This window comes from Ochlerotatus camptorhynchus, unplaced genomic scaffold, assembly GCF_037179485.1.
Source record: "Ochlerotatus camptorhynchus isolate MF236.1 unplaced genomic scaffold, CSIRO-AGI_Acam_v1.1 ptg000020l, whole genome shotgun sequence".
Taxonomy (NCBI): domain Eukaryota; kingdom Metazoa; phylum Arthropoda; class Insecta; order Diptera; family Culicidae; genus Ochlerotatus; species Ochlerotatus camptorhynchus.
Window position 1 is genome coordinate 264,704 of NW_027040512.1, and position 16,924 is coordinate 281,627.

General features: G+C 43.2%; 2 protein-coding genes across 2 annotated transcripts in view; both read right to left on the reverse strand.

Moving 5' to 3' along the window:
• The window catches only part of Gs2 (glutamine synthetase 2), a 457,408-nt gene that overhangs the window by 195,058 nt on the left and 245,426 nt on the right, over positions 1 to 16,924 (reverse strand). The window lies entirely within an intron of this gene.
• On the reverse strand, positions 16 to 16,189 carry peng (Pumilio and CPL domain-containing protein penguin). Its single transcript, XM_065224346.1, has 5 exons — positions 15,694 to 16,189; positions 14,526 to 15,631; positions 14,266 to 14,465; positions 367 to 540; positions 16 to 295 (listed from the first exon to the last, which is right to left on the reverse strand). The coding sequence occupies exons 1-5, from the start codon at positions 16,092 to 16,094 to the stop codon at positions 122 to 124; spliced, it is 2,055 nt and encodes a 684-aa protein (XP_065080418.1). The 5' UTR covers positions 16,095 to 16,189; the 3' UTR covers positions 16 to 121.

Here is a 16,924-nt window from a genome sequence, read left to right on the forward strand (position 1 = left end):
ACAAAAACATCAATGGGATTTGTGTAGGATCTAATTGATATTAGAAGAACAGTTCAACTCGGATATATTTCGCATCGACTTAACACCTAGAGAAAGCCTTGGATTGGGTTGGCTTATATTATTACAGTTTCAGTTTTTCCACCAACAGTTTGGCCCCCGTGTGGGTCTGCTTCTTCAGATCCGGCTTGGCTGATTTCAGTTTCTGTTTGAGCTGCTTCTGAACCGGGTCGGACGAGTTCTCGAATATCAGCAACAGCAGGAAGCAGGGCCGGTTCTGCACGATCCAGGATTTGATCTGAAAAGGAATTTGTCGATCGATTAGAGGACGGGTTTAGTTGAACAGCGTCGGAAAAAAAAGACGCTCACCACTTCTTCGGTAAGGTTATCCAACACTGCACTGCCGAACTGGGAAGAACTGGCGTCCTCTTGGCGTTTTTCCTGATCCAGCTTGATGATCTTCTTCAAGGCAATGTGTACTCCGGCGTGTTCAATACCGTTGATGAGCGGGTTGGCAGCGAGTTGCTTTTCGCGGGCTTTTTCCTGGAATGGAAGTTTGAGATTAGGGTTTTTTGGTTTGTTTTAACGTTAGTAATATAAGAGATCTAAGCGATTGGGAGGCGGATTTTGGGTCACTAGAAAACATTTGTACGGATCAAGTTAGAGCATTCAAACGTTGGTTGATTACAGTACCGATTCGTTCTGAAATAACTAAAGATGATCATCAATAGCTTTGCTATAAGACCTTAACATTCAATCTCATTAAATAAAAGATAGTTAATATATTCAGCGCCACCTGGGACTTACTCTGGAACTAGCTAGCAGAGATGGGAAAGTTCACAAACACTCACTTCCCCCTATTCTGCGAGTCGTGTGACTAAGGTTGATTTTTTTGGAGTATTCTGCAGAGTATTTCTGAACTGTAACAAAGGAATGTTCAAGAAACTCTAAAGGATATGCTTGTGAACATTCCAATGAATTCCTGTAACGAATTTTGAGCGAATTTGTAAGGTAGTTAAAACGTCTATCGCTCTGACGGCTGTCAGATGTTGAGCCACTGAGGCTGAGTGCTGACTAAGGTTAGGGTGGTCCTTCCAACACCTCCCCCTTCTGGTAGTGAGTATATGGGTAATACGTCATGATAGCTTTCCGGTTTCGCGAGGAATGGCGAGGCGCACTCGGTTGTCGCTGCTGAGAGAGTTGCTGTTTACCGACCCGCTATTGTGATGCTTCTTGCGGAGGCCCATTTGGATACGGATCGCTAACTTCTGAAGAACTTACTTTGGTTTAGGCTCCGCGAGTCTAGTAGAATGTCAAGTGAGGCACGGTGTGCCTGCGACCGATGACCGTGACGCAGGACTATGTCTTTGTGGACTGTACTGGGGGGCGCAAATCAAAAAACTTTGTGACGAAATAGTGTCAGGTTTTGAACGCTTGCATCTCGGCCATTTATTGATGCATTTCAATTATTTTTACACAATTTGATTCAGATTTGATGTAAGATTTGGTATAAAGATAATAGTAATTTATCATTAGTAAACTATTGGAATATTGGAAATTTATCAAACTGGCAGCAATCAACCAATTACTTGCTTGCTTGCTATGCCTATCGGGAGAACATAGAGAGACGAACGAGCTGATTGCGAGGTTATAAAAGAGCCTGTACCTATGTATGGTTGCTACATCAGTTCTGTTCCCGTACTTGCTATTCTGTAAGATTCTGTATAAAGCAAAAGCATTTTTTCTCTGCTGAGATCCCTCTAGTCGGAGCAGCTAGAGTGTGTTTTGTGGTTGATGGGGGTTTCCGCTGCTGTGTGAGGAATGAAAGGTGAGAGTTCTGTTTTTATCACCGGTTAAAGAAGTAGCGGCAGCATATCTATGGGAGCTCTTCGAAATCATCGTGATGGTCATGGATTCCTTTACAACATCGGGTGAGATCTTTCCTTTATTTTCTTTTAACTTTCATTCCATTATTATATGAAACATTAAATGAGGGTACGGGAGGATCCACCAGGGTTCCCGATTGAAGCGAAATTGATGAGGAGAGTGGAAATGCCAACTCCCTGTCTTTAACATTTCGTGAATAGAAGTCGAGCTATTGTACCCATTCTCCTGTTGAATGGTCTGTTTTTTGAACGGTTGTACGATCCTGTCGTTGGAAGGAGATTCTCATTTATACCGTGGACGCACATGGAAGATGTTGCCCACAGATTCACCCAACCGGTTTTTGGCCCTCCATACAAAGGCAAGTTGAGTACAATTAAAGGTTATTAAACTTGATCAAGTCGAACAGCGAGGGGAAAGTCCACAGTCTAACGACAGTTGTCTTGCTACAGTGAGTGGTAGTTCCATATCATATCATATATCAAATTGTAACCAAACTCGGTCGCTGTCCCATACAAAACTCCAACATGTCTCACATTAGAACACCTATATGTAGTCACCTTGGTGCAGATGCCTATCCATGAGTGCCAAACAGTATCGATGAGTGTGCCCAGGTGTGCCGAACTATGTTTTTGACACACTGTGCGGAGTGACCAACCCCTTGGGTTCAGTACACTTAGAGGTTATTAAACTTGATGAAATCGAACAGCGTGTGTACTGACTGACAGTTGTCTAGCTACAATGAGTGGTAGTTCCATAGAGGTACATAACTCTAAGACCAGAAGGTCCCGAAGAAACGAGCTCAACTTTTTGGCTCAGCTGGTACTATCTTCGGTCCCAAGCTAATCGATGCACCCCTCGAAACATTTGAAAATCCACGAACCCTTCATTTTATCTGTCAAACTTATATAGTGAATCAAAACAAACATAGTGTAGTACTGGAATTTATACTAGAATGGAGTACGTTAATCGATTTGCTTGGGACCAATAGGCTAGTCAAATAATGAGCCAATTTGAAATCGTTAGTTTCGAATTGATTGTTGGTAGTTCCATATCATATCAAAATCGAATGCGACTGAGCCGAAGAGATCGCTAGGTTAAATGGGTCCTTATTAATACAGCAGCATTTTTCCTAGATATTGGATTTGGTTTTGCGTTCGAAATCTTCAAAATTTGTCTATGAAAATTTGCTCCAAATTTTAGAGGATTTAATTAATTGTTCGCAAGCACTTCATTTCAAATCAATTCCCTTCACAGAGTTCTTTTCAGAATTCTCTGTAGATCACTCAAACAAATTATGAAATTCGTCCTTAGATTCTCTTAAAATTTTAAGCATTTCTAAGAATTCCTTTATTTTTTGCTTAATTCGCTTGAATTCTCCATAGAATGCCCATGTAATTCACCTCAGAATAGTCTTAAAATGTTGTTCAGAATTAACTTAAAGTTTTTCTCTAAAATCCACTGAAAATTCACTTGAAATTCTCCTTAAAAGTATCTAGGAATTATTTTCGAGATGCCTTTGAAAGTATTCTCAGAATTTTCTTAAAACTCTCCGCAACTTCTTCATCTCACATGAGATAGATGTGGCTGTGATCGCTGAGACTTGACTACAACAGTGCATCTCATTCTTTGTTGATGGATTTCCATGTGTGATTTCCGTCGAAGCAAAGGGCGTTCATGTGCAGTGGCAGCGTATTTCCCCGGGGATCGCAATAAAGCAGATCTGACGAACTTTAAACGAGACTTCATGGCACTAGCAAGGCAGAGGGAGGCGTATTTCATCGTTGGTGATTTCAACGCCCGTCACAGGCAGTGGAACTGCTTGGAAGCAAATCAGGCTGGTAACATTCTGATGAATCTGTTTCGCTCTTCGGGGTTCTATATTCATGCTCCAGAAACTCCAACGTTTGTGCCGCATGGGACTGCGCGATCATCTACACTTGATCTAGTGCTGTCCAACAATCTGGTCAACATGTCTATTACCGTGGCTTACGTGGAACTCTCCTCCGACCACCTACCTGTAACCTTGACATTCATTCCTGTACCACCCTCTACAAAACGCTTTCGCTGTTGCGGCAAAGTGACAGCTAAATCTTTTGTCTAACTGTCAAATGTACGTCAACGCAACGCAAACGGATCTAATGTGGGTGGCCTTTTACGATCGGACAAACTGGGTTGCTTATTCGCCTCCGCAACATAAGACGACGACAGTACATTCGATCACGCGACCCCTATCTCATATAATCGCTATATTCATAGTCTGGCGGATAGAATTTCGATCTATCAAAAAGCGGAACCATTTCAATAAATTGTAGACCAACAATTAAAAAGGTACTATCAACTTTTATAAACAATACGTTGATTATTCTTTCCTCACCAATCGACGGTAAATAAGCAGCATCATCGGATAGGGGAAATTTTCCTCAACCTAAAGATGGCGTTAGTTTGTGTAGGTGTTCCTTTAGTCACGAGAAAACGGTTTCCAAAATTTTGTTCGTAATAGCTGATGTGCTCTTTTCTGTTGTTGGTCGTGATTTGCTCGATTGGTTCCGCTATTTGACAGCTCAATTGGTTCCCGAGATTCTATCCGCCAGACTATGAATATAGCGACTATACCATTTTCACGTCATTGTTGATTCTCGGTATCGTAGAATACAGACAGAATGTACTACACTCTAAAAATCTTCACGTGCGATTTACGTGAAATATCACGTACCTGATCTGTATTTAGGAAATCTCAAATGTTACGTGACGTTAGTAACTTTGAACTGCATAACACGTCATGTCCACTAAAAATGTTGGTGAAATTGACCGTATATTCACGTAAACAGATTTAGTGTATTTGTGTTTGTGTGTTTGGGACTTCGATATTTCCGTGAAACGAGATTTGCGTGATTTTCAGGTACGCAAAAAAATCAATATGGCGTCACCGAGCGTTGTGGAAGAACTCCTCAAAGATTCAAAATTCCTCAGTGCTTAATTGCAAATGTTGGACGGTAATTAGGTTCATTGATATTAATTTATTTATGATTATATGTAACGTTTTTTCTAGTTTTATAATTTCAGACGGTGACATCAGCATTTTGAGTCTGCAACAAGTGTTAATATTTTGTCAGAAATAAAAAAAAAACTCATACACGTTTCTACCTTATAATAATCAATTAGTCAATATGTTCCAATTTTATCTTCCCGAAAAAAATACATAATATTGACTGGTTCTATATATACTTCCGATTATTCTCATTGAAAATTCACATATAAATGACATAAAAAGCATTTTAAACCAAACGGAATGTCACGTAAAAGTTACCAGATGTCCAGTAGTTTTCACCCCCATTTCACGTAAGCAGTATGTGGAAATCAGGTCTTATTTACCTGACTAATCACGTAGATAATTGAAGCTGAATTTTGATCGGCTACGTGCAATTCCGGTAAAAGTTCCGTGAAAAATAGGGTGGACGAAAACCACCTATGTTTTCACGTCAATCGGACGTGAAGATTTTTCAGAGTGTAGCTTTCGTTTTAAAAACTTTGGCGAAACGGTACAGGATCTTACAAGTTCTGGAAAATTTCCAAGCTTGTTCGTAATAGGATCAAATACAATCCACCATTCAAGATCGAAGGGTCACTAGTCGATAGTTGGCTGCACTGCCGACCGACCGTAACCAAGGGGTGAGACAGCTTTACTCTGAGTCTGGTTACTCCTTGGCTTACTCCGTTTATCCCTTTCACATATTAGACGTAAGTCTTGTTTGTAAACAAAATAGAATTGTTCGGCCATTGGAACGATGTGGATTCCAGATTTTGTTCAGAAAATGGCTTGAACGATGCTGGAAAAGCTTCGAAAGAGGGCTTATTGGCGTGGATTTTCATCTACTTCTCTGCGCCGATTGGCTGCTGTTATTGTTCTGGAAGTGCTTTTTGTTCGTATTCCTCCGTTTCAAAACGGATAACCACAGGAATCGTTTTCAGATGTCCACCGAGGAGAACGTGAAATCGTTGTGGGAAATCACTGGAATACATAGGAAATATCTTCCCTGTTGGATAAAAACCGATTAACATCCGATTCCCAATTCGAGCTCCGAAGGAAACGCTGCCAGCTACCACATAATGTTCAGCCAGGGCATCAACACAGTTGACACTGCTGAAGTCGAAGAGCAGGAGGACGATGAAGACACAGCTCCCAATATTTTCGGTGAGTAAGATCCTCATCCGGACTTCAAACCCATCATCGATCTAATCGACGAAATTGAAGTGAAAACCGGTGAGGAAGGCGAAGAACAAATGTTCTGCGTTCGCTCCAAGCTACTGCAGATGGTTCAGAAAGAGTGGAAGGAAAGGGTTCTTGGTGATCTGAAGATTCTCAAGAGTAAATCCGATCCAACCAAGCACAGGATCATCGCTAAAGACTTTGCTGACGAGAAACTGAAGAACGAAACATGCTCGGAATATAATGAATAATAGTTGTATAGGAGGACGGCGGGGTACGTATAATTTGCCGGATCTGGAGTATTTGGTCAGGCGGATCGAGTTCTTGTACCACATCAAGCCGGTTATTTGTTGTTATTTTGCTTGACAGCAGCTTTTCGGCTTAGCATCTTCATATGTTGCTGTGATGTGAAAAGTGAGAATGCATATGACAGTGATCTTGCTCACTGAGCAATGTGAGTTACTCGAGGTGCCTCAAAAGCAACTCTAAAATTCCTCATGATTAGGAGCTGTCTTCAATGGTGAAAAACCCTTTTGAAGCAACTAGCTTCTAGGTGGTCCTTCCTTGCATCGATCATATCCTTTGATGGATAATTCTCCGAATGAGGTCGGGGATATGATCTCTGTTCTTCAGTGGAACTGTAGAAGTCTTATGCCAAAACTTGACACATTTTAATTTTTAGTTAACAATTTACTTTCTGATGCATTTGCCCTTTGTGAAACATGGCTCTCTTCAGACAACGATCTTGCTTTCCACGATTTCAACATTATTCGCCTTGATCGGGCAGATTCGTATGGAGGGGTGCTTCTGGGGATCAACAAGCTCCATTCCTTCTACAGAATCGATCTGCCTTCGGTGACAGGCATTGAAGTTGTTGCCTGTCAGGTTAATATTCGAGGTAAATGCCTCAGTATTGCCTCAGTATATCTTCCACCGCGAACTGCGATTTCTCGTCAAAGTTTCTCGGATATCTGCACGGCTATGCCAGAGCCACGGTTGATCTTGGGAGATTTTAACTCTCACGGTACAGGCTGGGGGGAACTGTACGACGACAACCGCTCAACCTTGATATACGACATGTGCGACTTCTTCAAAATGACAATTCTGAATACCGGGGAAGCAACACGAGTAGCCAAACCTCCAGCAAAAATAAGCAGATTAGACCTCTCACTTTGTTCGAGTTCACTATCGTTGGATTGCTCGTGGAAAGTAATTCAAGATCCCTACGGTAATGACCATTTGCCAATCAAAATTTCTATTACCAATGGTTCATCTTCTACTCGCTCGGTCGACATCGCGTACGATCTTACGAAAAACATTGACTGGCGAAAATTCGCGGCCGCGGTTCTTGATGCCAGTCAATCGGTTGACGTACTTCCTCCGCTGGACGAGTACTCCTTTCTCGCGCGTGTCATCATCGATTCTGCGCTGCAAGCACAGACGAAACGTGTTCCGGGTGTTTCCGTCCGCAAGCGACCTCCCACCCCGTGGTGGGATAAGGATTGCACCGACGCGAACAGCGAGAAGTCCGCCGCGTTTAAACGCTTCCGTAAACACGGCAAGGTCGGGGATTTCGAGCGGTACACCGACCTCGAGAAAACTTTTAAGGACTTAATTAAAGCAAAAAAACGCGGTTACTGGCGTCGGTTCGTCGATGGTTTGTCGCGAGAGACTTCCATGAGAACACTCTGGAATGTCGGCAGGAGAATGCGAAACGCGTCTACACCGATTAACGAAGACAAGGAGTACTCGGACAGATGGATTTTCAGCTTCGCGCGGAAAGTTTGCCCGGATTCGGTGTCGGTTCAAACCAACGTTCGTGATCGTCCGTCAGGTAATAACGAAATAGATTCCCCGTTTTCGATGGTGGAATTCTCACTTGCTCTCCTTTCATGTAACAATTCAGCTCCAGGAATGGATAGAATCAAGTTCAACTTGCTTAAAAATCTCCCAGATGTCGCGAAGAGACGCTTGTTGAACTTATTCAATCAATTTCTGGAGCACAACATTGTTCCGGATGACTGGAGACAAGTAAGAGTTATCGCCATTCGAAAACCCGGTAAACCCGCGTCGGATTATAACTCGTACCGTCCCATCGCGATGCTGTCCTGTATACGGAAATTGAAAATGATTCATTTTCGTCTAGACCAATGGGTCGAGTCGAATGGTTTACTTTCAGATACGCAATTTGGATTTCGAAGAGGCAAAGGAACGAGCGACTGTCTTGCGTTGCTTTCAACTGAAATTCAACTGGCCTATGCGCAAAAACAGCAAATGGGTTCAGTTTTCTTGGATATTAAGGGGGCTTTTGATTCTGTTTGTATCGATGTCCTTTCGGATAAACTCCACGATAGTGGGCTTTCACCAATTATGAACAACTATTTGAGCAACTTGTTGTCTGAGAAATATATGAGCTTTTCTCATGGAAACTCGACAACTTCACGAATTAGTTACATGGGTCTCCCCCAGGGCTCATGTTTAAGCCCCCTTCTTTATAATTTTTATGTAAAAGACATTGATGGTTGTCTTGATGAAAATTGCTCGCTAAGGCAGCTTGCAGATGACGGGGTTGTGTCCGTTATAGGGCCAAGTGCACCGGACCTGCAAGGACCATTGCAAGATACCTTAGACAATTTGTCTACTTGGGCTATGAAGCTGGGTATCGAATTCTCTCCGGAGAAAACTGAGTTGGTTGTTTTTTCTAGGAAGCATCATCCTGCACAGTTACAGCTTCAACTAAAGGGTAGAACAATCACTCAAAGTATATCTTTCAAGTATTTAGGTGTCTGGTTTGATTCCAAATGCACATGGGGAAAACATATTGCGTATCTGAAACAAAAATGCCAGCAAAGAATTAATTTTCTTCGTACAATTACTGGAACTTGGTGGGGAGCACACCCCGAAGATCTGATCAGGTTGTATCGAACAACCATCTTGTCGGTTCTAGAGTACGGTAGCTTCTGTTTTCAATCCGCGGCGAAAACACATATCCTGAAGCTGCAACGGGTTCAATACCGTTGCCTCCGAATCGCGCTTGGCTGTATGCACTCGACGCATACGATGAGCCTCGAAGTACTTGCGGGTGTTCTCCCACTGACAGATCGTTTCGCGGAACTGTCCTTCCGGTTTCTTATCCGTTGTGAAGTAATGAACCCATTGGTAATAGAAAATTTTGAGAAGCTGCTCGACAGAAATCCTCAAACAAGATTCATGAGTCTCTATTACGAGTACATGACGCTGGAGATTGGCCCTTCTTCATTCAATTCCTCTCGTGTTTGCCTCCAAGACTTTTATAGTTCCTCTGTATTTTTTGATCTGACCATGTTGCAAGAAATCCGTGGAATACCAGATCACCATCGGTCGATGGTTGTTCCCTTAATTTTTGCAAACAAGTACCACCATGTTAGTAACAATAAGAGTTTTTTCACAGATGGGTCAACTATAAACGCTTCCACTGGATTTGGAGTATTCAACGAATATCATAGCGCCTCATATCAACTGCAAAAACCCTGTTCCGTATACGTTGCGGAACTATCAGCCATATTTTACGCAGTAGAGCAAATTGCCTCACTACCATCTGATCACTATTTTATTTTTACTGATAGCCTTAGCTCGTTAAAAGCTATTCGATCAATGAGGCCGATGAAGCACTCCTCGTATTTCCTGACCGAAATCCGAGCTAAATTGAGTACTTTATCTAACTGCTCCTATACTATCACCTTAGTTTATCTCCCATCTCATTGCTCAATTCCGGGTAATGAGAAAGCGGACTCATTGGCTAAGGTGGGCGCTATGGAAGGCGATATTTTTGACCGACAAATCGCCTTTGCGGAATTTTTCTCAATTACCCGTCAGCACGTCCTAACCAACTGGCAACAAAAATGGAATGAGAGTGATCTGGGGAGATGGTTACATTCTATTCTCCCACAGGTATCGAACAAGCCATGGTTCAAAGGATTGGACATGAGCCGTGACTTTATACGTGTCATATCAAGGCTCATGTCCAATCACTACTCGTTAGACTCGCATTTCTTCCGAATCGGGCTCGCAGGCAGCAATTTGTGCGCTTGTGGTAGTGGCTATCACGATATCGACCACGTGCTTTGGTCATGCACCCTACATTGTGTTGCTAGATCCGAGTTATCCGCATCCCTCAGGGCCCGAGGAAAACAACCCATGCGGCCCGTTAGAGACATCTTGGCGAGCCGAGATCTCGACTATTGCAATTTAATATATGTGTTTTTAAAACGGATAGATCTGAGGATTTAGTAGTTAGTGTCATCTTGTGTTCCCCCAAGTTGTTAGCTGCCCATCGGTGTACCCCCATGTTTGTCTTTTTCATCAGTTGGTCGCTTAGTTCGAGATCAAGAGCACATTGCTCTCCAAACCTTGTGTTCTCAATCCCTACCCTGCCATCCATTTGTTACAATTTGTTACCCCTAACCTCGAGATAGCCGCGAGTAATCGGCCCCCGCTTTACTAACGTTAGTCTTAAGAAATTTTGTAACCTAAACAATGAATATCGGCTCCGCAAAGCTACGGCAAATGAGCCTGGAAAAATAAACACATTAAAAAAAAAGGAGCTGTCTTACCCCTTGATCGTAACGGGAGCGCCCATTGCTACGGGCGACCTTCAGCATAAATGTCAAACGGACCAAACGACGCTTGGGTTTCGGCATTCAACATAATTTTCTATTATTCTATTTTTCGAAGAGAATTGAGCCTGTGTATTTTAGATTGAGAAATAATCAAAATTTACTAGTTTTACGTTTACGGATTGGTCTGAAGTGTAGAGTGAGGTGTAGATTGTTTCGCAAGGTAATAGTGGTCTGTAGATGCTATAAGTAAATCATAATTAAGGTAAGGAGCTATTGTAACTATTGGACAGGATTGAAGCTGGCAAGGATTGTTGAAACTGAGGAACTGAGTAAGACAAATTGAATTGTAAGTTCTTATGATTGGTTATTGGTGGATTATATTTGATAAATTCTGGTCCAATTCCAGCTTTGAAGCGCTACTAAATATACGCTCTCGAACCTCAGTCGGCCGTTCTATTCCATTCAACACGGGACGTGACCAAGAAGGTCAATTCATCCGTATGGTTCGTCCAGCAGACAATGAAGCGGGCCGGACTTCATGTCTTCAAGGTAAGGAAGGCGCCTTACCCAGACAACCAGAATGCACGTATATTCAAAGTTGTTTTCGTGATATACAAACATATATACAAACAAACAATTCGTATATAATGCAAAGAAATGGCTTATACGTACAAAAGTGGAGGCCATATACGTGCATATTTTAATTTAATATTAAACGAGTTGATTTAACATCATATACGATTTAATCTGTAATAACAAATTCATTTTGAAAAGTCTTACGATGTAATCCGATTTAATTTGTGATACAGTACGATGGAAAAATGATTCATCGCATATTGGTCGGAAATTTGCATTCTATACGATTTAACTTAAACATAATGCGAGGTATGCCATTCTTATATGCGATTTTGACTAAAACTGTAGCAATTTACGATACTGTCTGTACATTATTATACGACTTCTGGTTGTCTGGGTATCGAACCGATAAACAGAATACGCAAGTGATTGGTGCAGCTGAAATGCATCGTAATGGACGACAAGACGTACATTAAAGCGGACGCTGGGGGCTGGACGGCTTGGAGTTTTTCGTCGGCAAGTCCCGTGTGGATCTTACGGAGAAGTTACGGAAGAAGAAGGTCGACAAATTTGCCAAGAAGTACTTAGTGTGGCAGGCGATCTGTGGATGCGGCACATTCAGCAAGCCGTACATAACGACGGGCACCATCAACGACCAAATATATAAAGACGAATGCTTCCAGAAGCGCCTGCTGTCTTTCCTCCGGTCCCACGAAGGTGTGACACTCTGTTTTGGCCGGATCTGGCATCGTGCCATTACGCGAAACCGGTACTGGAGTGGTACGAAGCCAACGAAGGAGGCAAATCCGCCAAACTCGCCAGAACTTCGCCCAATGGAAAAACTCGGGGCGATTATGAAAGGCAAGCTCCGGAAAACAGGGAAGGTCTTCAAAAACTACAAGGATTTGAAGAAAGAGTGGATGAAAGTGTGTAAGAAAGATGGCGCAAGTGTTGCACAGGATTTGATGGGTAGCGTTAAGTTCAAGGTGCGGGCATTTAGCCTAGGAGAGGAGGTTGAATAAACCAACTTTGCAAAAACATAATATGTGTTTATTTATCCACTGAGAGTTTAAAAAATATCCGACTTAAAATGAATTTTTGGTGATCATTTTTGTCTGTTGCATTTTTGTTCGAGTACAGTCGAGATGGCTTTCAAAACGAGGTACTGAAGCAGCTTCCAAGAAAAGGACTAGCCTCTCTCACCAAGATTTGCAACGGTTGTTTAGAACTGAGCTATTTTCCAACAACATGGAAGCCCGCGCTAGTAGTAGGCATCCCGAAGACGAACAAGGACTTTACCCAACCAGGCAATTATCGTCCAATAAGTCTGCTAAGTTCGCTCAGTAAAATTCTTGAAAGAGTTGTCCTTTCTCGTATGCAACGCCACTTGGATAACACGCAAACAATTCCTTTACGAACAGTTTGGATTCAAGCGCTATCATTCGACTAACCACTAATGAGTCCGGATCACTCAGAAGATTAAAAAAGGGTTTTCGGAGAAGTCTACAGGCATGGTCATGCTCAACGTGGAAAAGGCTTACGATGCTGTGGCAGGAAGCAATGGTTCAAAAACTTGCTATAGCAAATTTCCCGTCATATCTGGTTAAAATGATACCGGTTACCTCGTATCGGGCAAAGATCCAGAAATCGTAACGGTTAAACTTCAGAGCACAGAATCGCCCTTGAGCAGTTCTACGACAAATGGAGAATCAACATCAATCCCACTAAAACCCAAGCCGTCTTCTTCACCCGCAAAAGAGCTCGACACCACTTTCCAGCCTCCTGTGTGAAAGTCGGTGGTTAAGACGCTCCATGGTCCGACGGCGCTAAATATTCAGAATTAGTCCTGGACTCCAAGCTTACTTTTGCCAAACACATTAACCAAACGCTTGCAAAGTTCTCGAGACTGACCCGATCTCTGCACTCTCTGGTGAATCGAAAATCGCCTCCAGCTTCACAACAGACTGCTGCTATACAAATGTGTATTTCGTCCTATACTAACCTACGGATTTCCAACCTGGATCAACTGTGCAAAGACTCATCGTGTCCGTCTCCAAAGGACGCAAAATAAGCTCCTCAAAAACTCGATCCATGACATCCAACCGAAAACCTGCACCGTATTTCAAATGTAGAAATGATCGACGAATTTGAAAACCGGCTGTTCCGGAGTTTCAAAACTAGCTGCCACATGTCGGACAATCCATTAATCGAAACAATCGATTTCTCTTAGAACCATAAACCGAATAGCCTGTCCCGCCGTGGTTCCAGTAAGAAACAACTTTGCTCTCTCCGGCCTCAAGCCAACTTTAGAGACCTGAGGGTTAACTTTGCGGAATGACTGTAGAAGGCTAATGCTTCAACTCCATGAACCAAATTAGTCAACTACTGTCTTACTTTTGAGTAAACTTCAGTGGCTGTAAAACAAAAACTCTAATAATGCCTAGGGTGATCACCTTCAGAGACCTTCCGTTCTAAGACGATAGGATTTATATGTTAACTCCAGAAATGGACCAGCTTCAGAGGCCTCATGAGACAACCGAGATTTCTTTCGGGGCAACTCCAGAGAGCTGAAAAGTTCAGTTCATGTCCCTTGCCATCTTCGGAGGTCTTATGAAATCTTAACAACAAAGGTCCTATGGAAGTCCGAAATAGTTTATGCTTAATACACAGGCCACTTAAGTTTGATTAGGGCTAGGGGTTTCCATAAGAACGTCTTATGGGCCAATTCTGAAGGCCTGGCAAGAAAACGCCAAATCGGTACCAACCCTTAAAAACTGCTGTTGTAAACAATGGCATTAGCCGTCGAATTCCCGTGAATAAATGCAAAGTAACGACAAGATCAGGTACAGGAACGTTTCCCTCTTGAGTTCTGTCTAGAGATCTATGATCAACTGCGAAAATCTTGAGTTCACATCATAGTTTAGTCATTTACATACAGATGCCTTATGCAGCTTCCGTGGATCACCTCCGAAGATCTTAGCCATTCAAACCCGCACTTACCTTTTCCTCTGCAAACGGACTCTTCTTGATCTTCCTAATCTTCGCCGGGCCCTTCTTGCCATCAGCCGCGGCGGGTTTAGACTTCTCCTCCACCATGGGAAGCCCCTGCAGGTTGACTTCATTCTCCTGAATCTGCCATTCCGGATCGGACACCACCTTCGCCAGTGCCTGGTGCACTTTTCCCAGGTGCTCTCCCGTAACTGCAAATTAAATCCAAGATAATAAAAAAAAACAACAACCCAAAAAAAATCAGTACGTACGATTTTTCACGATCGCCGCCGTCAGCAGTGTCGTGTGGCCTCCCCTCAGCCAAAACGACGCATTACCCTCGACCGCCGTGCAGAACGGTTCCACTGCCGAGGCGAAAACTTCTCTCCGCCGGATTTCCTTGTCCTTTTTGCTGTGCTTTAGATAGCCGTCCAGTATTTCGATCTGCGTCGGGTGCAGCAGGTCCTTATCGGCCGGGGAGAAGATCCACCCGACCACCTTCCGGCCCCACTCGCCGCTGGCCACAACGGTTTCCACGTGCTCCAGGATGACCGATACCAGCTGCTTGCCCAAAATGACCGTGTCGTCGTAGCAGTTGAGGATGCACAGCACCAGCCGGTGGCCGTGTTCGTGGACGGTCAGTTTCGTCACGTACTGCTTGAGGGTTTTCAGGGCAGCTCGTCGGTCCTTTACCACAGAATTGAGGAAGCAGAAAATGGCAGCTGAAGTACCGTCCTTGGTGCTGGATATGGCAGCCAGATGGGGCAGGTACAACTCGATTACTTCGGTGCGTTCGAGCTCTCCGGCTTCCTGGAGGAAATCCAACAACAGCGAGTGAAGCAGGGCATTGTCTGTCAGTTGTTTGTTGGCGGCCTGAAGCAGATGACCCTTGACGGTTGAAATGACCGTCTTCTTCATAAAGGCGTTAGTCTCCCAAGTGTCCTTCATACAGGTGACTTTTTTATCCTTGGTTTGCTTGTAGATTTCCGAATAGAAAGCTTGTCTCATGAATGCCTTCTGTTCGTTGGTCGCATGTTCGTTGTACACCGAGTCGATGATTGCAGCGGAAAAGGAATGGCTTGCCATTTTGACGACATGCTTGATGATTCCATCTACGACCTTTGCCCACAGCGGTTTGGAACCATTCTTCAGCAGGCTGGTAATGCAGTGATGGCCATACTTGGAGGTGGATATTTCGTAAATTTCCGGGATCAGCTTCTCCGCTATCTGCATACGAAGATCCTCCGAAGCATTCTTGATCATACACTGAATGACACGGGCCGTGTCGTGACTGGTTGCGATCCTGCTGTATGTGTTATCTTTGTTGAGCTTTTCGTGCAGTTCCGACACCAGCTTTTCCTTGTTTTCCGTTGATTTCCTATTCAAATAAACATCCACATTATTTCCAACCGCAGTAAACAACCCAACCAACCTCCTTACCTTTTCAGTGTTTCGTAAATCTTCTTCGCACCCACGCTCAACTCGTACAGATCCTTGGTCTTGGACTTCCGGCGTTGGTCTCGCAGTTCCTTCTGCTTCGTTTTCAAACTGTTCCAGTACTCGCGCTTGGATTCCGGTGTGTTCTCGACGAACGGCTTCTTCTCCTCCACAGCCCTATCCTTTCCCTTAAAATCCTTCCTGAATCCATCCTTTTTGCCTCCCGGAGTTAGCTTCTTCTGGAATTTACCTTTCTTATCATCGCCGCCGTCATGGTTCGCTTTGGGTGTGAATTTCTTCTTGACCGACTTTGCTGCGGGGGCGTCGTTGGGCTTTTCAAGTTTTGGTTTCTTGGTCACTTTAGCTCCATCGCTGGATACGGAACGCTTCTTGGTTCCGATCATACTTTTTCAAGGCAAATTTCAAACGGGAAAACAATGTGCGCGCACTAAACGGGTGAAATAATACGACGACCACTCGGCAGAACAAATCAACACAAACACGTTTTTCCAAGTGACAGTTCCCATTTCTCTCCGCGTTTGGAACGTTTGGAAGCAAAAGAGGAAAAAGAAGGATTAAGAACAAAATCAAAACAACGTGCCCTGCTGCAAAATTAGTGTGAAGTTCTGTGTGAAGTTTTATGCTCACAGAAGAAAAATTACAGACGTTACACGGCCGGTGAGAGTTCCTAAAATTGAGTCCAATTCTAGTCAAAAGTCAACTAATTTAGGCCGTTCGCAATGCTGAGTTTCAAAATTGTTTTAAACTACTCGACAATTCTATAATTTGAAATTTTCAAAAATAAAACTGCAACACGATCAGCGCAATGCACAGTTCTAAAAGATATTTGTAATCATCAAGTTCCATAAACTTTGTTATTCTCTATGAAGTTCATAGGGTTTTTTTTTTTGTGAAGCTCTTTGATCGGCACGGATGGCAGAGGAGTTAAAACAAGCTGTCCCGCGCTTTGTTTAATCACGCGAAGGTTTACTTACCACGCCGAACGGTTTGGATGGTACGCCGTTGCCCTGCCGGGACTGCTGGAGCGAGTGCCTTTTTTCTCGATTCTATCAAAAAACTGTTCAAGACGCTAAGACAGTTACTCTACTAAATTAAGAGACTGTTACAATAGCGTGGTTCAGATTTTGATAGAAAGAAAAGGAGTGCTTTTAGCATCAGGTGTTTGGACTTTGATTGTAGACTGAGGACTGAACTTCTCACTAAATTAGAGATT